This window comes from Drosophila obscura, unplaced genomic scaffold (genome assembly GCF_018151105.1).
Source record: "Drosophila obscura isolate BZ-5 IFL unplaced genomic scaffold, ASM1815110v1 contig_41, whole genome shotgun sequence".
Taxonomy (NCBI): Eukaryota; Metazoa; Arthropoda; class Insecta; order Diptera; family Drosophilidae; genus Drosophila; species Drosophila obscura.
Window position 1 is genome coordinate 1 of NW_024542830.1, and position 14,005 is coordinate 14,005.

At 43.0% G+C, this 14,005-nt stretch overlaps 1 protein-coding gene across 1 annotated transcript; it reads right to left on the reverse strand.

Moving 5' to 3' along the window:
- Positions 1-308: 308 nt before the first annotated feature.
- LOC121404810 (transcriptional regulatory protein AlgP-like) lies at positions 309-13,569 on the reverse strand (the record flags this gene model as incomplete). Its single annotated transcript, XM_041595180.1, has 6 exons — positions 13,564-13,569; positions 11,607-11,960; positions 7,324-7,612; positions 6,117-6,418; positions 1,586-1,914; positions 309-512 (listed from the first exon to the last, which is right to left on the reverse strand). Coding segments are annotated over exons 1-6 (1,484 nt in total), but the record flags the coding sequence as incomplete, so codon positions are not given.
- Between the last annotated feature and the right edge of the window lie 436 nt (positions 13,570-14,005).

Genomic DNA, 14,005 nt, shown 5'->3' on the forward strand with positions numbered 1-14,005 from the left:
TGTGAACGCTTTGCGACACAAATGGCCCGCATATCGCGTTCTCCGGACCACCCCACTGGGGCTGCTGTGCCTGTTCCTCTGGCGGCTCCTTCGGTGACTCCTGCCGTCGTGGCGACGACTGTTGTGGCGGTGAATTCGGTGGTGGCGATTTTGGTGGCGGCGACTGCGGGGGCGTTGGCTGTTGCGTGCTCTGTGGCTGCGACGGTGGCTCAGAATGCCGGCGTTCCCATAAGGGTGCCTCTTCACCCTGTTGTGGCTGCTGCTGCCCCGCCGGTCTGTCAACCAGGCCCGTCTTCACCTTTAAGAACCTCGGAGGAACGGATCCTCCTCTCTCGTTCCCCTCGTGGGCTTCGGCTTCACGCCGCGCAGCCTCCATCTGCCGCTGCAGGGCGTCCCTTGCCTCCCGCATTATGACCTTGTTCAGCGCCGCCTCCCTTTGCGCCTTCTCTGCTGCCTTCCTTCGGGCCTCCCTCCTCGCGTCGCGCCTCTGCTGCTGCTCGTCGGCTGTGCTGCTGTTCCATATGGGTCCTCCGTATGGCCGCGGCTGGTGGCCGCGCTGCTGGCGTCGCTGTTTCCGTGTCCGCTGCCGGTTCTTTCGACGCTGCCGCTGGCGCTGCCGGTTCCTCTGTCGCTGCCGCTGCCGGCGTCGGTGCCTCTGTCGGCGTCTCCGTCGCTGCCGCCGGCTTCCCGGCCGCCGTCGCAACCGGTGCCTCCGCTGCTGCGTGTGTTCCCGCTGCCGCTGTCGCTGGCTCTCGTGCCTCCGACGCCGTCTCCTCTGCCGCCCTGGCCTCTGCCTGCCTTCGGTGCTGCCGTGGATCGCGCGCGTTGCTTCGCGGGGCTTGCTCCTCCTCCCATACCTTCCGGTCTTGCTGCGCCACCGACGGTGCGGGTCCCGACGCCCACGTGATGTGTTCCCATAAGGGTGCCTCTTCACCCTGTTGTGGCTGCTGCTCCCCGCCCGGTCTGTCAACCAGGCCCGTCTTCACCTTTAAGAACCTCGGAGGAGGCAAAGCCTCCTCCTCGTTCCCTTCGTGGGCTTCGTAGGCAAATTTGATTGCAAAAGATCCTGCACATTCTCCAGAAGGCATTGACACAATCAGGACGTTGTACAGATGGCTAGGAGGCGTGGCATGTCCTGATCCGATAAGAAACTTCAGAGTTAGAAGTGAAACAGGGATATTTACTGGCAGATTACGTTATAGTGGCTATATCCGACGGTGCGGTTCCCGACGCCCACGTGATGTGTATCGTTTGGTGGTGCCATACCATGCCACTCCTCACTGCCGTGTGAACGCTTTGCGACACAAATGGCCCGCATATCGCGTTCTCCGGACCACCCCACTGGGGCTGCTGTGCCTGTTCCTGTGGCGGCTCCTTCGGTGACTCCTGCCGTCGTGGCGACGACTGTTGTGGCGGTGAATTCGGTGGTGGCAATTTTGGTAGCGGCGACTGCGGGGGCGTTGGCTGTTGCTTGCTCTGTGGCCGGCGTTCCCATAAGGGTGCCTCTTCACCCTGTTGTGGCTGCTGCTGCCCCGCCGGTCTGTCAACCAGGCCCGTCTTCACCTTTAAGAACCTCGGAGGAGACGGATCCTCCTCCTCGTTCCCCTCGTGGGCTTCGGCTTCACGCCGCGCAGCCTCCATCTGCCGCTGCAGGGCGTCCCGTGCCTCCCGCATTATGACCTTGTTCAGCGCCGCCTCCCTTTGCGCCTTCTCTGCTGCCTTCCTTCGGGCCTCCTCCTCGCGTCGCGCCTCTGCTGCTGCTCGCCGGCTGTGCTGCTGTTCCATATGGCTCCTCCGTATAGCCTCGGCTGGTGGCCGCGCTGCTGGCGTCGCTGTTTCCGTGTCCGCTGCCGGTTCTTTCGACGCTGTCGCTAGCGCTGCCGGTTCCTCTGTCGCTGCCGGTTTCGGTGCCTCCTAAAACAGACAAGAATTGCTTATTTCGATTATTTTAGCTTATATTGTTCGAATTTCAATAATATCAGTCTTTAAAAAAAACATTGCTTATATTGTTCGAATTCCAATAATATTAGTCTTTATTTCAGACCTTTTTACAACAACTTTCTAAAGTCACCTGCAACAGACCAGAATTGCCTATTTCGATTATGTTTGCTTATATTGTTCGTATTTCAATAGTATCAGTCTTTATTTCAGACATTTTTACAACAACTTTCTAAAGTCACCTGCAACAGACAAGAATTGCCTATTTCGATTATTTTTGCTTATATTGTTCGAATGTCAATAAATAAAAAAACATTTTTACAAACAAGTTTCAAAGTCACCCACTCAGACAAAAAATGCAGATTTTTGCTTAATAATACAATTTTTACAACTTTTAAAGGTCGCCCAAATCAGAAAATAAATGCTTATCTATCTTATATTTGCTTATATTGTTCGAATTCCAATAATATTAGTCTTTATTTCAGACCTTTTTACAACAACTTCTAAAGTCACCTAAAACAGACAAGAAATGCCTATTTCAATTATTTTTGCTTATATTGTTCGAATGTCAATAATATCAGTCTTTAAAAAAACATTTTTACAAACAAGTTTCAAAGTCACCCACTCAGACAAAAAATGCAGATTTTTGCTTAATAATACAATTTTTACAACTTTTAAAGGTCGCCCAAATCAGAAAATAAATGCTTATCTATCTTATATTTGCTTATGTTGTTCGAATTCCAATAATATTAGTCTTTATTTCAGACATTTTTACAACAACTTTCTAAAGTCACATAAAACAGACAAGAATTGCCTATTTCGATTATTTTTGCTTATATTGTTCGTATTTCAATAGTATCAGTCTTTACTTCAGACATTTTTACAACAACTTCTAAAGTCACCTAAAACAGACAAGAATTGACTATTTCGATTACTTTTGCTTATATTGTTCGAATTTCAATAGTCCCAGTCTTTATTTCAGACATTTTTACAACAACTTTCCAAAGTCTCCCAAAGCAGACAAGCATAGCTCATTTCGATTATGTCTGAAATAAAGACAGATATTATTGAATTTCGAACAATATAAGCAAATATAATCGAAATAGGCAATTCTTGTCTGTTTCAGGTGACTTTAGAAAGTTGTTGTAAAAATGTCTGAAATAAAGACTGATACTATTGAAATACGAACTATATAAGCAAAAATAATCGAAATAGGCCATTCTTGTCTGTTTCAGGTGACTTTAGAAAGTTGTTGTAAAAATGTCTGAAATAAAGACTGATACTATTGAAATACGAACAATACAAGCAAAAATAATCGAAATAGGCAATTCTTGTCTGTTTCAGGTGACTTTAGAAAGTTGTTGTACACATTTCTGAAATAAAGACTGATACTATTGAAATACGAACAATATAAGCAAAAATAATCGAAATAGGCAATTCTTGTCTGTTTTAGGTGACTTTAGAAAGTTGTTGTAAAAATGTCTGAAATAAAGACTAATATTATTGGAAATCGAACAATATAAGCAAAAGTAATCGAAATGAGCTATGCTTGTCTGCTTTGGGAGACTTTAGAAAGTTGTTGTAAAAATGTCTGAAATAAAGACTGGTACTATTGAAATTCGAACAATATAAGCAAAAGTAATCGAAATAGTCAATTCTTGTCTGTTTTAGGTGACTTTAGAAAGTTGTTGTAAAAATGTCTGAAATAAAGACAGATATTATTGAAATTCGAACAATATAAGCAAACATAATCGAAATAGGCAATTCTTGTCTGTTACTTTAGTGTCTGAATAAAGCCGGATATTTTTGAAATTCGAAAAATAAAAAAAAACAAAAACAAAAAACAAATTTTAGGCGACTTTAGAAGTTGTTGTAAAAATGTCTGAAATAAAGACTGATACTATTGAAATACGAACAATATAAGCAAAAATAATCGAAATAGGCAATTCTTGTCTGTTTTAGGTGACTTTAGAAAGTTGTTGTAAAAATGTCTGAAATAAAGACTGATAGTATTGAAATTCGAACAATATAAGCAAATATGAGCTAAATAAGCAACTATTTTCAGATTTGGCGACTGATATTAGTGAAATTCGAACAATATAAGCAAATATAATCGAAATAGGCAATTCTTGTCTGTTTTAGGTGACTTTAGAAAGTTGTTGTAAAAATGTCTGAAATAAAGACTAATATTATTGGAATTCGAACAATATAAGCAAATATAAGCTAGATAAGCATTTATTTTCTGATTTGGGCGACCTTTAAAAGTTGTAAAAATTGTTTATTAAGCAAAAATATGAATTTTTTGTCTGAGTGGGTGACTTTGAAACTTGTTTGTAAAAATGTTTTTTATAAAGACTGATATTATTGAAATTCGAACAATATAAGCAAAAATAATCGAAATAGGCAATTCTTGTCTGTTTTAGGTGACTTTAGAAAATTGTTGTAAAAATGTCTGAAATAAAGACTGATACTATTGAAATTCGAACAATATAAGCAAAAATAATTGAAATAGGCATTTCTTGTCTGTTTTAGGTGACTTTAGAAAGTTGTTGTAAAAATGTCTGAAATAAAGACTAATATTATTGGAATTCGAACAATATAAGCAAATATAAGCTAGATAAGCATTTATTTTCTGATTTGGGCGACCTTTAAAAGTTGTAAAAATTGTATTATTAAGCAAAAATATGCAATTTTTGTCTGAGTGGGTGACTTTGAAACTTGTTTGTAAAAATGTTTTTTATAAAGACCGGTATTATTGAAATTCGAACAATGCACATTCTCCAGAAGGCATTGACACAATCAGGACGTTGTACAGATGGCTAGGAGGCGTGGCATGTCCTGATCCGATAAGAAACTTCAGAGCTAGAGTGAAACAGGGATATTAACTGGCAGATTACGTTATAGTGGCTATATCCTTTATGTCCTGCAATCCAAATTGATTGCAAAAGATCCTGCACATTCTCCAGAAGGCATTGACACATTCAGGACGTTGTACAGATGGCTAGGAGGCGCATGTCCTGATCCGATAAGAAACTTCAAAGTTAGAGTGAAACAGGGATATTTACTGGCAGATTACGTTATAGTGGCTATATCCGACGGTGCGGTTCCCGACGCCCACGTGATGTGTATCGTTTGGTGGTGCCATACCATGCCACTCCTCACTGCCGTGTGAACGCTTTGCGACACAAATTGCCCGCATACCGCGTTCTCCGGACCAACCCACTGGGGCTGCTGTGCCTGTTCCTGTGGCGGCTCCTTCGGTGACTCCTGCCGTCGTGGCGACGACTGTTGTGGCGGTGAATTCGGTGGTGGCGATTTTGGTGGCGGCGACTGCGGGGGCGTTGGCTGTTGCGTGCTCTGTGGCTGCGACGGTGGCTCAGAATGCCGGCGTTCCCATAAGGGTGCCTCTTCACCCTGTTGTGGCTGCTGCTGCCCCGCCGGTCTGTCAACCAGGCCCGTCTTCACCTTTAAGAACCTCGGAGGAGGCAAAGCCTCCTCCTCGTTCCCTTCGTGGGCTTCGTAGGCAAATTGATTGCAAAAGATCCTGCACATTCTCCAGAAGGCATTGACACAATCAGGACGTTGTACAGATGGCTAGGAGGCGTGGCATGTCCTGATCCGATAAGAAACTTCAGAGTTAGAGTGAAACAGGGATATTTACTGGCATATTACGTTATAGTGGCTATATCCGACGGTGCGGTTCCCGACGCCCACGTGATGTGTATCGTTTGGTGGTGCCATACCATGCCACTCCTCACTGCCGTGTGAACGCTTTGCGACACAAATGGCCCGCATATCGCGTTCTCCGGACCACCCCACTGGGGCTGCTGTGCCTGTTCCTCTGGCGGCTCCTTCGGTGACTCCTGCCGTCGTGGCGACGACTGTTGTGGCGGTGAATTCGGTGGTGGCGATTTTGGTGGCGGCGACTGCGGGGGCGTTGGCTGTTGCGTGCTCTGTGGCTGCGACGGTGGCTCAGAATGCCGGCGTTCCCATAAGGGTGCCTCTTCACCCTGTTGTGGCTGCTGCTGCCCCGCCGGTCTGTCAACCAGGCCCGTCTTCACCTTTAAGAACCTCGGAGGAGACGGATCCTCCTCCTCGTTCCCCTCGTGGGCTTCGGCTTCACGCCGCGCAGCCTCCATCTGCCGCTGCAGGGCGTCCCTTGCCTCCCGCATTATGACCTTGTTCAGCGCCGCCTCCCTTTGCGCCTTCTCTGCTGCCTTCCTTCGGGCCTCCTCCTCGCGTCGCGCCTCTGCTGCTGCTCGCCGGCTGTGCTGCTGTTCCATATGGGTCCTCCGTATGGCCGCGGCTGGTGGCCGCGCTGCTGGCGTCGCTGTTTCCGTGTCCGCTGCCGGTTCTTTCGACGCTGCCGCTGGCGCTGCCGGTTCCTCTGTCGCTGCCGCTGCCGGCGTCGGTGCCTCTGTCGGCGTCTCCGTCGCTGCCGCCGGCTTCCCGGCCGCCGTCGCAACCGGTGCCTCCGCTGCTGCGTGTGTTCCCGCTGCCGCTGTCGCTGGCTCCCGTGCCTCCGACGCCGTCTCCTCTGCCGCCCTGGCCTCTGCCTGCCTTCGGTGCTGCCGTGGATCGCGCGCGTTGCTTCGCGGGGCTTGCTCCTCCTCCCATACCTTCCGGTCTTGCTGCGCCACCGACGGTGCGGGTCCCGACGCCCACGTGATGTGTTCCCATAAGGGTGCCTCTTCACCCTGTTGTGGCTGCTGCTGCCCCGCCGGTCTGTCAACCAGGCCCGTCTTCACCTTTAAGAACCTCGGAGGAGGCAAAGCCTCCTCCTCGTTCCCTTCGTGGGCTTCGTAGGCAAATTGATTGCAAAAGATCCTGCACATTCTCCAGAAGGCATTGACACAATCAGGACGTTGTACAGATGGCTAGGAGGCGTGGCATGTCCTGATCCGATAAGAAACTTCAGAGTTAGAGTGAAACAGGGATATTTACTGGCAGATTACGTTATAGTGGCTATATCCGACGGTGCGGTTCCCGACGCCCACGTGATGTGTATCGTTTGGTGGTGCCATACCATGCCACTCCTCACTGCCGTGTGAACGCTTTGCGACACAAATGGCCCGCATATCGCGTTCTCCGGACCACCCCACTGGGGCTGCTGTGCCTGTTCCTGTGGCGGCTCCTTCGGTGACTCCTGCCGTCGTGGCGACGACTGTTGTGGCGGTGAATTCGGTGGTGGCAATTTTGGTAGCGGCGACTGCGGGGGCGTTGGCTGTTGCTTGCTCTGTGGCCGGCGTTCCCATAAGGGTGCCTCTTCACCCTGTTGTGGCTGCTGCTGCCCCGCCGGTCTGTCAACCAGGCCCGTCTTCACCTTTAAGAACCTCGGAGGAGACGGATCCTCCTCCTCGTTCCCCTCGTGGGCTTCGGCTTCACGCCGCGCAGCCTCCATCTGCCGCTGCAGGGCGTCCCGTGCCTCCCGCATTATGACCTTGTTCAGCGCCGCCTCCCTTTGCGCCTTCTCTGCTGCCTTCCTTCGGGCCTCCTCCTCGCGTCGCGCCTCTGCTGCTGCTCGCCGGCTGTGCTGCTGTTCCATATGGCTCCTCCGTATAGCCTCGGCTGGTGGCCGCGCTGCTGGCGTCGCTGTTTCCGTGTCCGCTGCCGGTTCTTTCGACGCTGTCGCTAGCGCTGCCGGTTCCTCTGTCGCTGCCGGTTTCGGTGCCTCCTAAAACAGACAAGAATTGCTTATTTCGATTATTTTAGCTTATATTGTTCGAATTTCAATAATATCAGTCTTTAAAAAAAACATTGCTTATATTGTTCGAATTCCAATAATATTAGTCTTTATTTCAGACCTTTTTACAACAACTTTCTAAAGTCACCTGCAACAGACCAGAATTGCCTATTTCGATTATGTTTGCTTATATTGTTCGTATTTCAATAGTATCAGTCTTTATTTCAGACATTTTTACAACAACTTTCTAAAGTCACCTGCAACAGACAAGAATTGCCTATTTCGATTATTTTTGCTTATATTGTTCGAATGTCAATAAATAAAAAAACATTTTTACAAACAAGTTTCAAAGTCACCCACTCAGACAAAAAATGCAGATTTTTGCTTAATAATACAATTTTTACAACTTTTAAAGGTCGCCCAAATCAGAAAATAAATGCTTATCTAGCTTATATTTGCTTATATTGTTCGAATTCCAATAATATTAGTCTTTATTTCAGACCTTTTTACAACAACTTTCTAAAGTCACCTAAAACAGACAAGAAATGCCTATTTCAATTATTTTTGCTTATATTGTTCGAATGTCAATAATATCAGTCTTTAAAAAAACATTTTTACAAACAAGTTTCAAAGTCACCCACTCAGACAAAAAATGCAGATTTTTGCTTAATAATACAATTTTTACAACTTTTAAAGGTCGCCCAAATCAGAAAATAAATGCTTATCTATCTTATATTTGCTTATGTTGTTCGAATTCCAATAATATTAGTCTTTATTTCAGACATTTTTACAACAACTTTCTAAAGTCACATAAAACAGACAAGAATTGCCTATTTCGATTATTTTTGCTTATATTGTTCGTATTTCAATAGTATCAGTCTTTACTTCAGACATTTTTACAACAACTTTCTAAAGTCACCTGAAACAGACAAGAATTGACTATTTCGATTACTTTTGCTTATATTGTTCGAATTTCAATAGTCCCAGTCTTTATTTCAGACATTTTTACAACAACTTTCCAAAGTCTCCCAAAGCAGACAAGCATAGCTCATTTCGATTATGTCTGAAATAAAGACAGATATTATTGAATTTCGAACAATATAAGCAAATATAATCGAAATAGGCAATTCTTGTCTGTTTCAGGTGACTTTAGAAGTTGTTGTAAAAATGTCTGAAATAAAGACTGATACTATTGAAATACGAACTAACAGCAAAAATAATCGAAATAGGCCATTCTTGTCTGTTTCAGGTGACTTTAGAAGTTGTTGTAAAAATGTCTGAAATAAAGACTGATACTATTGAAATACGAACAATATAAGCAAAAATAATCGAAATAGGCAATTCTTGTCTGTTTCAGGTGACTTTAGAAAGTTGTTGTACACATTTCTGAAATAAAGACTGATACTATTGAAATACGAACAATATAAGCAAAAATAATCGAAATAGGCAATTCTTGTCTGTTTTAGGTGACTTTAGAAAGTTGTTGTAAAAATGTCTGAAATAAAGACTAATATTATTGGAAATCGAACAATATAAGCAAAAGTAATCGAAATGAGCTATGCTTGTCTGCTTTGGGAGACTTTAGAAAGTTGTTGTAAAAATGTCTGAAATAAAGACTGGTACTATTGAAATTCGAACAATATAAGCAAAAGTAATCGAAATAGTCAATTCTTGTCTGTTTTAGGTGACTTTAGAAAGTTGTTGTAAAAATGTCTGAAATAAAGACAGATATTATTGAAATTCGAACAATATAAGCAAACATAATCGAAATAGGCAATTCTTGTCTGTTTCAGGCGACTTTAGAAAGTTGTTGTAAAAATGTCTGAAATAAAGACTGATACTATTGAAATACGAACAATATAAGCAAAAATAATCGAAATAGGCAATTCTTGTCTGTTTTAGGTGACTTTAGAAAGTTGTTGTAAAAATGTCTGAAATAAAGACTGATAGTATTGAAATTCGAACAATATAAGCAAATATGAGCTAAATAAGCAACTATTTTCAGATTTGGCGACTGATATTAGTGAAATTCGAACAATATAAGCAAATATAATCGAAATAGGCAATTCTTGTCTGTTTTAGGTGACTTTAGAAAGTTGTTGTAAAAATGTCTGAAATAAAGACTAATATTATTGGAATTCGAACAATATAAGCAAATATAAGCTAGATAAGCATTTATTTTCTGATTTGGGCGACCTTTAAAAGTTGTAAAAATTGTATTATTAAGCAAAAATATGAATTTTTTGTCTGAGTGGGTGACTTTGAAACTTGTTTGTAAAAATGTTTTTTATAAAGACTGATATTATTGAAATTCGAACAATATAAGCAAAAATAATCGAAATAGGCAATTCTTGTCTGTTTTAGGTGACTTTAGAAAATTGTTGTAAAAATGTCTGAAATAAAGACTGATACTATTGAAATTCGAACAATATAAGCAAAAATAATTGAAATAGGCATTTCTTGTCTGTTTTAGGTGACTTTAGAAAGTTGTTGTAAAAATGTCTGAAATAAAGACTAATATTATTGGAATTCGAACAATATAAGCAAATATAAGCTAGATAAGCATTTATTTTCTGATTTGGGCGACCTTTAAAAGTTGTAAAAATTGTATTATTAAGCAAAAATATGCAATTTTTGTCTGAGTGGGTGACTTTGAAACTTGTTTGTAAAAATGTTTTTTATAAAGACCGGTATTATTGAAATTCGAACAATGCACATTCTCCAGAAGGCATTGACACAATCAGGACGTTGTACAGATGGCTAGGAGGCGTGGCATGTCCTGATCCGATAAGAAACTTCAGAGCTAGAGTGAAACAGGGATATTAACTGGCAGATTACGTTATAGTGGCTATATCCTTTATGTCCTGCAATCCAAATTGATTGCAAAAGATCCTGCACATTCTCCAGAAGGCATTGACACATTCAGGACGTTGTACAGATGGTTAGGAGGCGCATGTCCTGATCCGATAAGAAACTTCAAAGTTAGAGTGAAACAGGGATATTTACTGGCAGATTACGTTATAGTGGCTATATCCGACGGTGCGGTTCCCGACGCCCACGTGATGTGTATCGTTTGGTGGTGCCATACCATGCCACTCCTCACTGCCGTGTGAACGCTTTGCGACACAAATTGCCCGCATACCGCGTTCTCCGGACCAACCCACTGGGGCTGCTGTGCCTGTTCCTGTGGCGGCTCCTTCGGTGACTCCTGCCGTCGTGGCGACGACTGTTGTGGCGGTGAATTCGGTGGTGGCGATTTTGGTGGCGGCGACTGCGGGGGCGTTGGCTGTTGCGTGCTCTGTGGCTGCGACGGTGGCTCAGAATGCCGGCGTTCCCATAAGGGTGCCTCTTCACCCTGTTGTGGCTGCTGCTGCCCCGCCGGTCTGTCAACCAGGCCCGTCTTCACCTTAAGACCTCGGAGGAGGCAAAGCCTCCTCCTCGTTCCCTTCGTGGGCTTCGTAGGCAAATTGATTGCAAAAGATCCTGCACATTCTCCAGAAGGCATTGACACAATCAGGACGTTGTACAGATGGCTAGGAGGCGTGGCATGTCCTGATCCGATAAGAAACTTCAGAGTTAGAGTGAAACAGGGATATTTACTGGCATATTACGTTATAGTGGCTATATCCGACGGTGCGGTTCCCGACGCCCACGTGATGTGTATCGTTTGGTGGTGCCATACCATGCCACTCCTCACTGCCGTGTGAACGCTTTGCGACACAAATGGCCCGCATATCGCGTTCTCCGGACCACCCCACTGGGGCTGCTGTGCCTGTTCCTCTGGCGGCTCCTTCGGTGACTCCTGCCGTCGTGGCGACGACTGTTGTGGCGGTGAATTCGGTGGTGGCGATTTTGGTGGCGGCGACTGCGGGGGCGTTGGCTGTTGCGTGCTCTGTGGCTGCGACGGTGGCTCAGAATGCCGGCGTTCCCATAAGGGTGCCTCTTCACCCTGTTGTGGCTGCTGCTGCCCCGCCGGTCTGTCAACCAGGCCCGTCTTCACCACCGGAGACGGATCCTCCTCCTCGTTCCCCTCGTGGGCTTCGGCTTCACGCCGCGCAGCCTCCATCTGCCGCTGCAGGGCGTCCCGTGCCTCCCGCATTATGACCTTGTTCAGCGCCGCCTCCCTTTGCGCCTTCTCTGCTGCCTTCCTTCGGGCCTCCTCCTCGCGTCGCGCCTCTGCTGCTGCTCGCCGGCTGTGCTGCTGTTCCATATGGCTCCTCCGTATAGCCTCGGCTGGTGGCCGCGCTGCTGGCGTCGCTGTTTCCGTGTCCGCTGCCGGTTCTTTCGACGCTGTCGCTAGCGCTGCCGGTTCCTCTGTCGCTGCCGGTTTCGGTGCCTCCTAAAACAGACAAGAATTGCTTATTTCGATTATTTTAGCTTATATTGTTCGAATTTCAATAATATCAGTCTTTAAAAAAAACATTGCTTATATTGTTCGAATTCCAATAATATTAGTCTTTATTTCAGACCTTTTTACAACAACTTTCTAAAGTCACCTGCAACAGACCAGAATTGCCTATTTCGATTATGTTTGCTTATATTGTTCGTATTTCAATAGTATCAGTCTTTATTTCAGACATTTTTACAACAACTTTCTAAAGTCACCTGCAACAGACAAGAATTGCCTATTTCGATTATTTTTGCTTATATTGTTCGAATGTCAATAAATAAAAAAACATTTTTACAAACAAGTTTCAAAGTCACCCACTCAGACAAAAAATGCAGATTTTTGCTTAATAATACAATTTTTACAACTTTTAAAGGTCGCCCAAATCAGAAAATAAATGCTTATCTAGCTTATATTTGCTTATATTGTTCGAATTCCAATAATATTAGTCTTTATTTCAGACCTTTTTACAACAACTTTCTAAAGTCACCTAAAACAGACAAGAAATGCCTATTTCAATTATTTTTGCTTATATTGTTCGAATGTCAATAATATCAGTCTTTAAAAAAACATTTTTACAAACAAGTTTCAAAGTCACCCACTCAGACAAAAAATGCAGATTTTTGCTTAATAATACAATTTTTACAACTTTTAAAGGTCGCCCAAATCAGAAAATAAATGCTTATCTAGCTTATATTTGCTTATATTGTTCGAATTCCAATAATATTAGTCTTTATTTCAGACATTTTTACAACAACTTTCTAAAGTCACCTAAAACAGACAAGAATTGCCTATTTCGATTATATTTGCGTATATTGTGCGAATTTCAATAGTATCAGTCTTTATTTCAGACATTTTTACAACAACTTTCTAAAGTCACCTAAAACAGACAAGAATTGCCTATTTCGATTATATTTGCTTATATTGTTCGAATTTCAATAGTATCAGTCTTTATAAAAAACATTTTTACAAACAAGTTTCAAAGTCACCCACTCAGACAAAAAATGCAGATTTTTGCTTAATGAAATAATTACAACTTTTGAAGGTCGCCCAAATCAGAAAATAAATGCTTATCTATCTTAATTTGCTTATATTGTTCGAATTCCAATAATATTAGTCTTTGTTTCAAACCTTTTTACAACAACTTTCTAAAGTCACCTAGAACAGACAAGAATTGCCTATTTCAATAATATTTGCTAGTATTTTTCGTATTTCAAAGTATCAGTCTTTATTTCAGACATTTTTGCAACAACTGTCTAAAGTCACCTAAAACAGACGAGAATTGCCGACATTATATTTGCTTATATTGTTCGAATTTCAATGGTATCGGTCTTTGTTTCAGACCATTTTACAACAACTTTCTAAAGTAACCTAAAACAGACAAGAATTATTGGTTCGATAATTTTTGCTTAATTGTTCGAATTTCAATAATATCAGTCTTTATTTCAGACATTTTTACAACAACTTTCTAAAGTCACCTAAAACAGACAGAATTGCCTAATTCTTGTATTTTTGCTTATATTGTTCGTATTTCAATAGTATCAGTCTTAGTTACCGCCATTTTTAGCGACAACTTTAGAAAGTCACCTGAGGAACAGAAACAGAGTTGCCCAGTTCGCATTAGCTTAGGCTATATTGTTCGAATTTCAATAGTATCAGTCTTTATTTCAGACATTTTTACAACAACTTTCTAAAGTCACCTAAAACAGACAAAAATTGCCCAATTCGATTATTTTTGCTTAAAATTGTTCGTATTTCAATAGTATCAGTCGTTATTTCAGCCATTTTTACAACAACTTTCTAAAGTCACCTAAAACAGACAAGAAATGCCTATTTCGATTATTTGTTCTTATGTTGTTCGAATGTCAATAAGACAGTCTCTAAAAAAACATTTTTACAAACAAGTTTCAAAGTCACCCACCAGACAAAAATGCAGATTTTTGCTTAATAATACAATTTTTACAACTTTTAAAGCCGACGCCCAAATCAGAAAATAA